We start from the raw sequence: 14,801 nt of genomic DNA, 5'->3' as shown, positions 1-14,801 counted from the left end.
GTGTAAAACCGGCCCCCCAGCCATCCCCAGGTTTGCAGGCCCTTAGAGGAGAGGAAGCCCACATACTGGAATGACAGTAATGAAAAGAAACAGCTAAAATTTGCCATTTTAAAAAGGGAGAGAGAATATTAACCTGAGCTGGAAGCTCTGGGGCCTGTCTGCCATGGCCGCTCACGGGACATGGCATCTGGGCTCAGTTTCCCCTTTTATTAAAACAGAGCCAGTCACACCCCAAAGCTCTACTGAGATTTGTCTTCCAGGGCTGATGTGAAACTTGGTCAGCAATGCTAGGGCCCTAAAATACAGTGGTGGGCAAAAGTAGGTTGGTGATAATAAGTAATGCAGTAATAAATGAATGATAATAAGAATAAACTGTATTCATGGACTCATAGCTGGAAACCTACTTTTGCCCACCCCCATATGGACTCACTAGGTAACTCAGAACAGTGAAGCCATCCATGTGCCTGCTTTTTTTAGGAACTGTCTAATGCCCCATAGCAACTTCATGATGCAAGCAAGAACTGAAACCAAGACCCCTTCTGTCTTGGGGACAGCCAGCATTACTGCCTCTCCTCCCCACCCAGTCTGGGCCCTTTAACCTTCAGGATGCAGAGGCAGTCCTGCTGAATGGGTGCAGTTCCGAGCACAGGTCGGACTGTGGAGGGCTTGAGTCCCAGCTCCGCCACTTACTGGCTGTGTGACCTTGGGCAAGTACCTTAACTCCTCTGAGTCTTAATGTCTTCGATCCCAAATAGGGCTAATAATACAGCCTCTTTCAAAGGGCTGTTGTGAAGATAAAATGAAATACATTGTACTGTGGCTTAGTGCCTTCTAAACCCACAGAAAGGTTAAGTGATCACAATGGCGCTAAATGAAGGCATCCAAAGTCATTTATCCGTTCATCCCCTAGTCATCCATCCATCCACCTACCTGTCTGGCTGTGCATCCATCCACGCATCCCTCCATCCGATCATCCATTCACACAGTCCGCAGACTCTGAGCACCTGCCCTGTGCCGGGCTGTGTGCTGTAGAAACAAACAGAGGAAACGTGTGCTTCGGGTACTGCAGGAGCCTCCGCAGCCCTGAGATGCGCCCCACGGTGCCACGCAGCCTCTGCTGCAGGGAGAAGTGCAGCTCCGGCCCCTCCCTCCTCTTCCCCGTCCAGGTGCTCATCGCCAACAATGGCATCGCCGCAGTGAAGTGCATGCGCTCCATCCGCAGGTGGGCCTACGAGATGTTCCGAAATGAGCGGGCCATCCGGTTTGTAGTTATGGTGACTCCCGAGGACCTCAAGGCCAATGCAGGTATTGGGGCCTTCACTCCCTCCCCTCCCACCCCGCTATGCCCTGTCCTTACCTGCCCTCACCTGCACCTACCTGGGCAGGTCCATTCTGGACCCCAAGCAGAGTTCTGGGGTACCACTCTCATGAATCTGCATTTATTTGCCCTTTCTTCTTTATTCAACTAAAATGTCTGCTGATAATAAAACTGACCCCTGTACCTTATCAAAATGCAAATTTTGAACATGCAAAGGGGAAACCCTGTCTTTGAGCAATGCACATGTTACTGCAAATTGGTGTCTCTTCCTCTGGATGTTTTTTCTTGCAGATGTATGCGCTGTATGTCTTTGTTCATTTTTCTTTTTTTTAAATTTATTTATTTTTATTGATTATGCCATTACAGTTGTTCTATTCCCCCCTTCATTCCCCTCCACCCTACCCCCCATGCCCACCATTACCCCCCCCTTTAGTTTATGTCCATGTGTCTCAAGTTCTTCAGATTCTATATTTCCCATACTATTCTTGCCCCCCCATCTATTTTTCTATTTACTGTCTATGCTACTTATTTTCTGTACCTTCTCCCCCCTTCTCCTCCTCCCACTCCCCTGTTGCTAACCCTCCTTGAGATCTTCATTTCTATGTTTCCACTCCTGATCTAGCTGTCCTTTTAGTTTGCTTTTGTTTTAGGTGTGGTTGTTAACTGTGAGTTTGCTGCCCTTTCACTGTTCATGTTTTTTTAACTTCTTTTTCTTAGATAAGTCCCTTTAACATTTCATATAATAAGGGCTTGGTGATGATGAACTGCTTGAATTTGATCTTATCTGAGAAGCACTTTATCTGTCCTTCCATTCTAAATGAAAGCTTTGCTGGATAGAGCAATCTTGGATGTAGGTCTTTGGATTTCATGACTTGGAATACCTCTTTCCAGCCCCTTCTTGCCTGTGAGATCTCTTTTGAGAAATCAACTGACAGTCTGATGGGAACTCCTTTGTAGGTGACTGTCCCCTTAGCTCTTGCTGCTTCTAGGATTCTCTCCTTCATTTTCATCTTGGCTAATTGTCTAATTTGTGGCTATAATCAACCAGTTCTGTGAGGATCCTGATCACCAGTGTTTTAAACTGTGCGTCTGAGAGTTTTGCTATTTCTTCATCACTTAGATTTATAGGCTCTGGGGCTTTGAGATCTTCTTGAGCCATTTTTGGTCTGTTCACGCTCCTTAAGTGTGAGGAGCGGAGCCTTGACTCCCAGGTCGCTGGGTTGTGACGCTGTATGTGGGGGGCGGGGTCAGAGCAGGGAAATGGCGGCGCCCTCCCTGCTGCTTGCCGCGGGGACCCGCTGGGTCCCGGTCCAATCGCCCACTCCCTCGCTTGTCTATCCGTGCACAAATGCGTGACCACAGTCAACCCGCAGCCCTGCTCCCTCGCTGTTTTCCCACAATCGCTCGCTTGGTTGCTCGCTCGGTCGCTCACTAGGTCCAACCCTGCGCCTGGATTCCGCGCGCCTGAGTCTGTCTGACCGAGTTTTCCTGTGCAACCCCGCTCTGCCAGCTGCTGGTTTCGCCCCTCTTACCGGTCAGGCTGAAGAATTTGTTGTTAACAGACTTCCAAAAAGTTCAATTTTCTGTGTTCTGGCTGTGTTTTCTGTTGCTAATATTTAGTTGTCTCTAAACTTGGTTGTGTGAGAAAGCACGGCGTCTCCACCTATGCCTCCATCTTGGTGGAAGTCCCTTCATTTTTCTATTCATTTACTGTCAGTGTGTTTACAAGCTTAGACCATTCTATAAGTATTGGCAATTTGCTTGTTCTTTTTTTTAAAGATTTTATTTATTGTTAGGGAGAAGAAAGGAGGGAGAAAGAGAGGGAGAGAAACATCAATGTGTGGTTGCCTCTCACACGCCTAGGGGACCTGGCCCACAACCCAGGCATGTGTCCTGATGGGGAATGGAACCGGCAACCTTTCAGTTTGCCAGCTGTTACTACATCCATTGAGCCACAGCAGCCAGGACCAATTTGCTTCCCCCCCTGAACAATCTTATCGCTTTACAGACCCTTCTCCACACAGCAGGCAAACTGACCTTTTAAAAACACAGCACAGGTCCTGTCAGCCCTGCCTTGAATGCGCTGGAGACCACGATGCTGTCCCCCAGCCTCCGCCCGCTTCCCGGCCTTGCGGGCAGGCCCCGGGCTCCGCCCTGCCTGCACGCAGCCTCCTTTTAACTCACAACCAACAGCAAGGACAGGTTTGCTTGTTAGCCCCATTCTACAGATGAGACAGTTTTGACACGGGGACGTAAATCACTTCCCCAGCGTCATACAAACAGTGCATGACTATTAACTTAAAAATGAAAAGGCCTTTAAATCGAGAGGCAAAATGCGTCTGAGATCAGAATGGCTATTTTGGATGCAGTGATTCAGACTGACGCCCAGATAGCGTTCTGATTGGGAGACAAAGGTCGGGGACAATTGCATCAGTAGAAGGAAGGCATTTTTATTGGTGCAGGTAATAGAATGGGGTTCATTCAACAGTGTTTACATGTTCAGGCCGGTCTTCATAATAACTTATCTTTTTCCGGTCATCATTTTCCTGCTATTTTTGCAAACAGCTCTCTGGCACGCAGTGTTGCCCTAGGCCCAGTCCAGAGGTTGTGTCGCCCTTTGTCACATTCCAGAGACCGAGACAGGCAAGGTGCCAGGCAGTTGCTCTGGCCTGGCCGCTCTGGCTCTGCTTGAAAGTGGCTCCGTTTATATTATTATTATTTTTTGACATGTCAGGGCTGGAACTGAGGGTCCAGCCTTGGGACCCTGATGCTGTGGGATTCCAGATCCTCCCAGGCCAGCTGAGGCCCCACATAAACTCAACCCCCACTGGCTTCCTGGTCCCATCTCATGCCCCTTGCCCTTCACCCCGGGGCCCAGGGACACAGCCTCATAGGTTCCCAGACTGGCCTTGTTGTTTCCTGTGGCAGGGCCTTGGGAGTGTGCTGGGCCTTCGGCTGACTTTTCCCCTGAAGCTCACTGTAGAGGCGCCTCCACCCCTCCCTGCCCTGCCCTGCCCTTCCGGTCTCACTGTTCTCCCCAGGCAGCTCCCTGTTTGCGCCCAGGCGCTGACCTTGGTCTGCAGTTACCCTGTCTGCTGTTTGCTCTCGTTTATCTTCTCCAACAGTAAGATAAGGCTCTGCAAAGAGACGGTGCATGTCTGACCTCTCGCTTTATAATCTCTGGGACTTCCCCAGTGGCTTTTTTTTTATTTATTGATTTTTTTTTTTTAGACAGAGAGGAAGGGGTGGGGGGGAAAGAGATTAATTTGCTGTTCTACTTATTCCCGCATTTATTGGTTACTTCTTGTCTGTGCCCATTCTGACCAGGGATCAAACCTGCAACCTCGGGTTATCGGGAGGATGCCCTAACTGACTGACCTACCCTGTCTGGGCCCCAGTGGCTTTTTCTGAGAACATATTTCTTGAAGTGGCATTTCTGGCTTACAGAGCATGAATATTTTAAAACCAAAACATAGTATCATATGCTATGATTTAAGCATAGTATCTTATGCTTTCAGCTTTAAAAAGGCAGGAATGGCTGTCACATGACATGGAGGAAACCTTAGGACATGATGTTAAGTGGAATGGACCAGTCACAGAAAGACAAATACGGTCCGATTCCACTCCGCTGAGGTCCATAGTGTGGTCCACAACTTAGAGAGAGAAGAGTGGTGGTCTGTCTGGGGGGGGGGGTGGGAAGGGGAAGGGGAGCTGTTTCATGGGTACAGAGCATCAGTTCTGTGAGATGATAAAGTTCTGGCAACCTCTTTCACAACCATGTGAATATACTTATCACTACTGAACTGTACACTTGAAAAATGAGTAAGACGGTCAATGGTACATTATTTTTTTTTAGCCATGACTAAAAACAAGCATTGTATTCTTTAACGGCAAAACATTGTTAAGATAGAGTTTAGGAATTCAAAAAAGAAACGAAAACCCAACCCTACCTCTAGTCCCGCTATCCTGATAGCTTGTTCCCTTCCATTGTTGTTCCCTTAAGGACCTGGTCCAGACAGACGTAGTAACGTCGTCGTCAGTTTTCTTCTAGTTTCACACTCTCTTGTCCCCCCGAGAGCCGTCGTGGTTCCTCGGTTCTCCTCTCAGTGGCTGTCCGTAGTGGCGTCTCGCAGATTTCCTGCAGTCGCTGGTCTCTCTGCTCCTTTGCAGAGTACATCAAGATGGCCGATCAGTATGTCCCCGTGCCGGGGGGCCCCAACAACAACAACTACGCCAACGTGGAGCTCATCGTGGACATTGCCAAGAGAATCCCCGTGCAGGTGATTCGGGCGGGCGCCCCTGTCCTCTGCCCAGGAGCAGCGCAGCTCCGCACTTCAGAAGGGGCAGAGGAGCCGGGTCCTGTGTGAATCGGAAATCCAGGGCCACTACGACCCAGCCACAGCTCTCCGTGTACGTGTGCGATGGGCGGAGGGTTTCGAAGGAAGATCTTTGTTCACGCCTCTCTGTGTTTGCAGGCGGTGTGGGCTGGCTGGGGCCACGCCTCCGAAAACCCCAAACTTCCGGAGCTCCTGTGCAAGCACGAGATTGCTTTCTTAGGTAGAGTGTGTCTCCAGCGGATACATGGGAATTGGGGTGTTGATGGGACCCTCCTCTGGGTTACACTCTCTTCCTAGCGCAGCCTGGGAAGTGGAGGTCAGTTTGGTATCCCCCCACCTCACATACTCATTGTCAGAAGCAAGGGAGTCCAGGGGTGGAAGGGCACCTGGGTCAGTGGTCAGCTGGGGGGTGGGGTGGGGAATGGAGCCGTTACCATGGATACCACAGTGGCATGATGCTGAGGCAAGCAGGACCTCTGCGAGGGTTCCAGTGAGTGCTGAGATGCCAGCCATGTTCAGATTTATCACTAGGTTTGGAGGTCACATTTCGGATAAGACCGCACCTTCGCTTGCGCTGTTCTGAGGCCTCTGGACTGTCCTTACCGCTCGGGACCAGATCCCTGCATCTCTATACTCTTTACATGGTCCAGTGATACTTGTTATCTACAGCATCTGTTTGTTTTAGGATTCGAACTTGCATCTGTCACCTTTGAGTAATTATGCTCCCTGACCTCCTTGCACGGTTCAGGGAATCATTTACCGCCCCCCTTACCTTTGGGCCCTCAACACAGACTTGTGTGTGAAGCAGCTCAGTGCAGATCAATTCCTGACCTTTCAAGGCTCGGTCTGGTGACCAGTGCCCACTGGTGTTTTCTCTGTCTGTGGTCTTTGATCCACTGTCACACAGGATTTTCCCTACCCTGCAGTTTTAGTGCCTCTAGAGGTCCAGCCCACCAGCTGGCAAACTACAGCCCACCAGCCATATCCGGCCCACTGCCTGCTTTTGTAAATAAAGTTTTATTGAAACACAGCCCTGCTCATTCATTTAGGTGTTGCCTAGGGCTGCTTTCCCCCACCTGGCAACGTTGCGTATTTGTGAGAGGCCAGCAGGCCTACAAAGCTGAGAATGCATCCTATCTGATTCGTTACAGGGAAAGTTTGCTCAGCCATGGTCTGATTTTTTGAGGTGCTGACTTGCCTTCTTGGTCTAGCTTTTTGCCTCCCCCCGAGAGTGAATTTTGTGGATGCCTCAGAGCTTAGGTTGTCACTGAGACCAGGTTACCAGTCCACGGGTGTTGAAAGTTGACTGATGAGGTGGCAAACTAAGACTTTCTTCCTTCCTGACTTGACGTGAAACTCCCTGGGACATGGGACCCGGGACCTGACGCCTGGCACTTGGTCAGCACTCGGCTGTGTGTGGCTGACTCAGTTCCACCTTCCCCCTTGTCCCTGCCCCCACAGGCCCCCCCAGTGAGGCCATGTGGGCCCTGGGAGATAAGATCGCCTCCACCATTGTGGCCCAGACGCTGCAGATTCCAACACTGCCTTGGAGTGGAAGCGGTAAGGGACCCCAGTCTCCACTTTGGGGGGGATCCTCCACCCAGTCTTGCTAATGTGAGCACAGCGGGGACAAGAATATGCTTTTAAAAAATTATTTCACTAGTTTTAAATTATTAAACAAGTGGTAACAGCTTCATTTTAGACAACTTGGAAAATAGGAGAAATTTTTTAAAAAATAAGTTTTTTATAGTCCTGACTCTGTTGAATATTTGCTGCATTTTAGGGATCTATCTTCCTTTCTAGTCTTTTTTCTAAGCACATCCTTTAAAACAGAGCCTTGTATTTACTAGTTTAGGATTTGTTTTTCTCACTAATCTTTCTGCGTCAATAAATATACTTTGCCACATTTAAAATGCCTGCATAGGATTATATCATCTAGATATACCATGATTTATTTAACAGTCCTCTCTAGTTATACATTTTCCAGTTTCCAGTTCATTTCGTTCTAATTTAAAAGATATTAAAAGTAATGGAGCCTTGATCATTTTATGGCTAAAATAAACAGGAAAAAGTCTCAGGAGTTTCCTATTCAATTTGATTTTATTTCTTCCAAAGAGTGAATTCTAAATTCGGAATGGAAAGTTTTGTCTTGTTTTGTTTTAAATCTTCACAGGCTGTTGAAAAATAATGATTCACGTATAAATAATCCTTTAGGGTACAAGGAGATTTTTTTTTGGATTCAGGTGAATAGGGCGTTCTTGGTAGACGTGGTCTGAACTTCTTAAGCTTGGTTTCCCATTCAGGGATGGGTCAGTCGGTGAGAAAATTAGAAGTCAGTAATTAATGAAGCCGGTGGGCTGTGTGAGCACCCCGCCAAGCCAGAGGCTGGGCCTGGAGCTGCTTGGCGAGGGGGACCCCGTGGTGTCTGTGTTGCGTGTGTCTGCCATCCTTGGGGATTCAGCTTCTTTGTGACTCCAGGTCTGATGGTGGACTTGGCAGAGGGCAGCCTGCAGCAGGGGACAAAAGTCTGTGTCTCGGAGAACATTTACAGCCAGGGTTGTGTGAAAGACATCGATGAGGGTTTGGAGGTAACCGTGGGGCCTGTGGGTGGGCGGGGCCTGGGGCCAGACCTTCCGGCTGTGCTAGTGTCTGACCTTGAAAGAGCTCCCTTTGCCCTTTGCTTCCCAGGCAGCAGAGAAAATTGGTTTCCCGTTGATGATCAAAGCTTCGGAAGGCGGTGGAGGGAAAGGGATCCGGAAGGCGGAGAGTGCAGAGGACTTCCCCATCCTTTTCAGACAAGTGAGTCTTCTTGCCGTGTGGCCGCGTTGCACATCTTCGGGAATCGGGAATCGTCTTATTCCGTTGTCGGCCAGCAGATTATTTCTGTTTGCGTCGTGGTGGCAGCGGGGCCACACCCTCTTCCTTCAAGAGCCTCTCATCGGCGTGCCTATAACACAGCCGTGTCCAGTTTAAAGGGTGCGGTCAGTCCGCCTGCAGCTTCCACCGTGGAAAGCCGCTGGGGGAGTGCGCTGAGCAGGAGGAGAGGGGGGCTGAGCAGGGTGTGCTTCGGTCCTGTGTTTGTGCAGAGAAACATTTTCTGTGTGTACGTTACCGGGTGTGTGGCAGCAAACCAGTTGGGCACCCAACTCGCAACAGCATAGTAACTCTTTAAAAAAATAATTTAACATGTTTTCAGTTACATACAATAGTATAGCCATTTCAGGTTATAATATAGTGATTAGACATTTATATGATTTATGAAGTGATCACCCTGATAAGTTAGTAACTGACACCATAGCAGCATTAATTCTCAACCACATTAATTCTTCCAGCACTTTAAACTCTTACCTAGTTTGTACCCAACTCTTTTTTTTTTTTTATTTGTAGAGAGAGGGGAAGGAGGGGAGAAAGAGAGGGAGAGAAACATGTGAGAGAGACACACTGATCGGTTGCCTCTGTTATGCACCTCCACAGGGGACCACACATGTGCCCTGACCGGGAATCGAACTAGTAACCTTTCTCCTTGCCAGACAGCACCCAGCCAACTGAGCCACACCAGTCAGGGCTGGACCCAACTCTTAACAGCATGGGATTGTGGGGAAATTTCACTTTCTCTGTTATGTATTTCCACACCGTTGGGTTTCAAAGGGACTGTAATGCTTCTGAGAGAGGTCACACAAAACTTGGGAGACTGTGGTTATCACCGCCGTCGTCTTTCCCTCTCTTTGGGAAACTCCCTGTTCCAGCTGCTCTGCCTTCCCCACAGGTACAGAGCGAGATCCCAGGCTCCCCCGTCTTCCTCATGAAGCTGGCCCAGCACGCCCGTCACCTGGAGGTCCAGATCCTCGCCGACCAGTACGGCAACGCCGTGTCCCTGTTTGGGCGAGACTGCTCCATCCAGCGGCGGCATCAGAAGATCATCGAGGAGGCCCCTGCCACCATCGCCACCCCGGCTGTGTTCGAGTTCATGGAGCAGGTGGGCTCCACAGAGCCGGCTGTGGGGACAGCCGCAGGGGTGGCCGTCTCAGAGCCAGGCAGAGCGCCCCACGGCCCGTGCTGCCAACGTGGGCGAGACCAGGGGTCCATCACGGACGTGGATTCTGTGTGTTTATGGCTGGCGTGAGTTTATTCGAGTGTGAGCTGTGTGGTCCCGAAGGGCATGACACATAGCAGGTCCTCAGTCTGCATGTGGCGGAGGAACTCATATCCACTGTGAAAACGACTCCAGAAAACCTCTGGACACCCCTCGTTCGGTCTCTGTTTCTTTGCAGTGTGCCGTCCGCCTGGCCAAGACGGTGGGCTACGTGAGCGCAGGGACGGTGGAGTACCTGTACAGCCAGGATGGCAGCTTCTACTTCTTGGAGCTGAACCCCCGTCTGCAGGTGGAGCACCCCTGCACGGAAATGATCGCCGACGTGAACCTGCCGGCCGCCCAGCTGCAGGTGAGGAAACCGCTCCAGGCCCGGGGGCTTCTTCTGCCCGGGGCGGGGTCTCTGTCCTGTGCAGACCGGGCCTTCCCGCTCCTCTTGGCCAACTGTCCCTGGGGAGTGACTGGGTGTGTACACAGCACTGCGGGCCCTGATTTCGGAGAACGTGATGTGGTTTGTTGCCTTTATCTGCCATCTAGTCCTGCGAGAAACTGGCAAGAGTCACAGACCTTCTCCCTGGAAACATACATTCTATGCAATTTCAGGGCATTCGTGGACCCCGATACCCACTCAGAGACCCAGAGATGGGCGTCTCAACCCGTGTCATTATCGCCCCCACCCCCACCCCTGCAGGAGACTTTCAGATGTTTTTTCCTCCCAGTTTCTCCCCTTATGAAATCTTAATATCATAGATACACTGCATATCTGGGTACTATAGATATATTTGTGCTTTGTACATACAAAGAGTAAGATTTTTCTTCACCCCCCAAGAGCAAGCATTTGTCCCCTGGGGGGCAGTATCACCCCGCATTGAGAACTTGTGACCCAGAGGCAGGAACGCCTGCATTCGTTGAGACTCAGTTACTTCCATTAGTGTCTTCTTCCTTCCTCCCTTCCCTGCCCCACCAGAATTTTTATTCTGCTTCTGGTTTTTTCTCGTTTGAAAACTTTCAAAAAGTTGCAAGGCTAATACATGTTATCCCCATACTCTGCCCAGATGCACCTGCTGTTAGCTTCTCGCCCCATTTGCTTCTCCCTACGGTGTGCTCGTATAAAGCCTTTTGAGAGATGTTTTGACTCGAACCTGCATTGCCACTTTGCCTCTAAACACGTCACTTCCCGAGGCCTCCCGAAAGCAAGGGCGCTCCGTTGCCATACCACAAGGAAATCCTGTGTGGATGCCGCCGCACACCCGTCTGATATGACTGCCTACACGAGTGTCTCCCCGAGTTTGTGGCTGTTTCTTGTTTGTGTGTTTGTTTTTTAAAGCCAGGGCCACACATCCCATTTCTCTGCCATGTCTCATCAGTCCTACCTTTTCATTGCCTTGTGAAGGGTCCCGGCAGAACGTCCCTCGACCTGGTTGTCTCTTCCTGATCAGTCTCTCCCGTGCGATGTCCCTTTTCCCATGTCACGTCACGAGACACAGTGTGTTAGGTGTGACCCTCTGGCTGAGCTGGTGTCCTTAATGCTCTGGTCGTCACTCATTCCCCTCACCCAGCGTTCCCCGCATCCTTCTCGAAACCTGTAGTCCTGCTTCTGGGTGCCTTTCCTTCTCGCCCTCCGGAGCCCCGAAGTCTCGTGTGTTTGCCGCATGTATTTTCTTGTTGCGTGGTGGTGTTCGATGAATGTTGCTTCTTTTCCCAGTGGCACAGCTTGCTCCGTGGCGGCCACGTCAGGCCTGTGTCTTTTTCTTTCTTTGCCTCTCCCGCCTTCATAAGCAGCATTGTGTGCGTATGAGGTGCTCAGTGTATCTGCCGTCATTCATGGGACCTCGGCCTCTGGTGCACCCAGCAGTGTGCTTGGTGTTTGGGGGCGGGGGTCTCGTGGGACTCAGAGCCCAGGGACGGCTTTCTTGATTTCAGATCGCCATGGGCGTGCCACTGCACCGGCTGAAAGACATCCGCCTTCTGTACGGAGAGTCGCCATGGGGGGTGACACCCATTTCCTTTGACACCCCTTCCAACTCACCCCTCCCCCGAGGCCACGTTATTGCTGCCAGAATCACCAGTGAAAATCCTGATGAGGCAAGTTGTTGGGGCGGGGGCCTTGCTTCTGCCATCTCCAGTCTCCCGGTGTGGGGCAGACCCTCAGCCTTAGCCTTGGACTTGGGGTGAGAGAGGTTTGTTTGCTCCCTTCTCCCCAGACTTCTCAGTTTACAGATAAGGAAGCGGAGGTGCAAGAGGGGAACGGGTCACGGTTTATTGACACGGAGTGTGTGCCATGTGTATCCCTTCATGTCTCACCGCTGATGTTCTAACACTGGGCATTGTTACCCCCGATCGCAGATCAAGAGGTTGGGGTAACTTGCCTAATGCCTCAAGCCCGGGATGTGCTGAGGCCCTGGCCAGGCCCCAGTGGGACTCTAAAGGCCATGTCCATCTTTGGGACAAGCAGCAGATGTAGAGCCTGTCTCCTTGGAATTTTTGCTGTACCCTCAATGCAGGCTGGCCCGATGTACGGAGACCCTCTGTGACTTGTTCTTCCTTATGCCTTAAAAAAACCCAACCAGCTGGCATCTGTCACAGTTGACACACTTTACTAAGGGTTGGTTGGCACGTCATCTCTAGAACCTATCGCAACCTGACTGTTGAATGAGTACGTTCAGGAAACTTGGTGTAGGAGAGGCTTGTTTTTCTCTTCTCCCATTTGTTGCACACTTTTGCAGGAGGGGAGCAACATTAGTTTAGGGCCCTTTGGCTGCAACACAGGCTGACTCTGGTGGTGGACAAGCTAAACGGGAATTTTTCAGAGGGATGACAGTTTGTTCACAGGTGCCTGGGCAGACGCAGGGCCAGGTCATGGAGCTTGGGCACCTGGAACTCGCTGTCTCTCTCCTCCAGGCACCTCTGCCAAAACCACAGCCTCCACCACTCACTTCAGGAGCCCTAATCCCAGAGAGAAGGTCCAGGTCCACCCCGTCACTAAAGTGACACTCGGAGGACAGACAGGCCACCCTCCTATGGAAGTTAGACGTGTTAGCATCCGCTAGGCTAACACTGGATTTCTTTTATCTGCTGGATATCCGTAGTCCAGAATTAGAAATCCAGTCCTCTTCCATTTAAATGTGTTATTATTGACAGTGTCAAGAGTATAAAATCAGAATGTTCCTTCACTCAGTTCCATCAAAACTCACTGTTCTCCTGTATCCCACCGGCACGTTTCCCCCCCATTCCAACGCGGTTCTTTTTTCAAATGTTTTTGTAAAGTAAAAATGACGTGCATTGATGTGCTGACATGATACACCCACATCCCTGATAAGAGGTATCCATGTTTTTTTTCTTTCTTTTTAAAAATTGATTGATCGATTCGAGAAAGAAACATCGACTGGCTGTTCCACCCACCCATGCATTCATTGGTTGCTTCTTGTATGTGCTCTTCCTGGGGATCAAACCCGCAGTCTTAGGTTGTAGCAGGATGACACGCTAAGCAACTGAGCTACCGGGCCAGCGTGGCATCGGTGTTTTCTTGATTGTGCTAAGTGTTTGGTTGTGGCACAGGTTCTCGTGTCTTCACAGGGTTTAACTCAGGCGAAAATATATTTGGAGTAGCGATTCCCTTATGTTTTGCTATATTTGTTCTTTTTTTTTTTTGTCTGGGTTTTAGGGGTTTAAGCCGAGCTCCGGAACAGTCCAGGAGCTGAATTTCCGCAGCAACAAGAACGTGTGGGGCTATTTCAGCGTGGCCGCTGCTGGGGGCTTACACGAGTTCGCCGATTCCCAGTTCGGGCACTGCTTCTCCTGGGGAGAGAACCGGGAAGAGGCCATTTCGTCAGTATTTCCCTTCTCCCCTCCCTTCCTTCCTTCCTTCCTCCCTTTCTCCCCCCCCCCACCCCGTGCCTTTCATCCTTTAAGAAATTGAAAGTTGGCCTGAGGCTGCAGATGCAGGAGCCAGTTAGGAGATCAAGGGGGGCGACTGCATTGCAGACCCTGTTCAAACACCCTGAGCTGAAGCGCCAGGACCAAGTCCGCCCTCTTCCTGTGTTTGAGCTCCATGAAGTAATATGACCTGTCCAAGGTCGTTGCTCTAGAGCTATTGCAGGTCGAACTTGAAGGAGGTCCAAAGAATGTTCAAGGTGATTTCCAAAAGTTTAAAAGGTGCTGAGTACTATAGCTTTTTATAGTTTTTTAATATTATTTTATTTACTTTTAAAGATTTTGTTTATTTAGAGAGAGGGGAAGGGAGGGAGAAAGAGTGGGAGAGAAACATTGATGTGTACTTGCCTCTCATGTGTCTCCTGCTGAGGACCTGGCCTGCAAACTAGGCATGTGCCCCAAATGGGAATCGAACCGATGATCCTTTGGTTTGCAGGCCAGCACTCAATCCACTGAGCCACACTAGCCTGGGCACTATAGTTTTTTTTTTTTAAAGGTGTGTATGTATGGGGGCAGGAATCTCTTATAAATTTAAATTTCACAAATAGTTCCTGGAGAAGCCCATGTTAACAAAGGGGCCCCCGAATTTCAAAACACACCTTTATCCTGCCTTGACCTGGGTGCAGAGAGGTCAAAACCGGTTCCCATGGTAGCTCAATGTTCTTGTGTTGGTGGGTGACTGTCTTTTAGAGTGAGAAATTCAAAAGGCATTGTGGATATTTTATTTAAAAACCAATAAATTATCTGGCCTGGGCACTTAGCCATGAATTAAATTGAGTTTGGTGGTTTTGATGAGTGGGCTTCTTTTTTTTTTTACTAACTTCAAATGATTAATTTTAATCATGCACGGTAAAAAACGGAGACCGCGAAGCTTAGAGAGAATTGCAGCAGCTAAGAATGAATAGGGGGAGGGAAGGAGGGCGCTGGCCGAGTCGACTCCAAATGGAACGGGGCGTGTGGCTTGGCTCGTGCTGTGAATGAATGACCAGCAGCAGCTTCAGCAGGATTCAGAGGAAAACATTCCAGCTCTTTGTGCTGCTGTCAGCGTCCCGCAGGGGATCAGTTTCCCCGGTGTTCCTGGGGCTGGCGGATTTCTCAGGCTAACACTGAGCAAACGGGGACA

At 50.0% G+C, this 14,801-nt stretch overlaps 1 protein-coding gene across 7 annotated transcripts in view; it reads left to right on the top strand.

The window, feature by feature from the left end:
• ACACB (acetyl-CoA carboxylase beta) overlaps positions 1-14,801 on the top strand; it is a 98,095-nt gene that overhangs the window by 34,194 nt on the left and 49,100 nt on the right. For all 7 annotated transcript variants that reach the window (XM_053669640.1, XM_053669639.1, XM_037156153.2 and 4 more), the window contains 10 exons: positions 1,167-1,305; positions 5,489-5,598; positions 5,794-5,875; positions 7,117-7,215; positions 8,134-8,243; positions 8,344-8,454; positions 9,422-9,631; positions 9,927-10,097; positions 11,669-11,830; positions 13,410-13,573. In XM_053669640.1, coding sequence (XP_053525615.1) covers positions 1,167-1,305; positions 5,489-5,598; positions 5,794-5,875; positions 7,117-7,215; positions 8,134-8,243; positions 8,344-8,454; positions 9,422-9,631; positions 9,927-10,097; positions 11,669-11,830; positions 13,410-13,573 — 1,358 coding nt within the window. The remainder of the gene's footprint in view (positions 1-1,166; positions 1,306-5,488; positions 5,599-5,793; positions 5,876-7,116; positions 7,216-8,133; positions 8,244-8,343; positions 8,455-9,421; positions 9,632-9,926; positions 10,098-11,668; positions 11,831-13,409; positions 13,574-14,801) is intronic.

The sequence above is a fragment of the Artibeus jamaicensis genome, unplaced genomic scaffold (assembly GCF_021234435.1).
Source record: "Artibeus jamaicensis isolate MK-2021 breed Jamaican fruit bat unplaced genomic scaffold, CSHL_Jam_final contig_525, whole genome shotgun sequence".
In the NCBI taxonomy this organism is placed as follows: Eukaryota; Metazoa; Chordata; class Mammalia; order Chiroptera; family Phyllostomidae; genus Artibeus; species Artibeus jamaicensis.
Note: the sequence above shows the minus strand (reverse complement) of the source record. Positions and strands in the feature narration are given on the sequence as shown.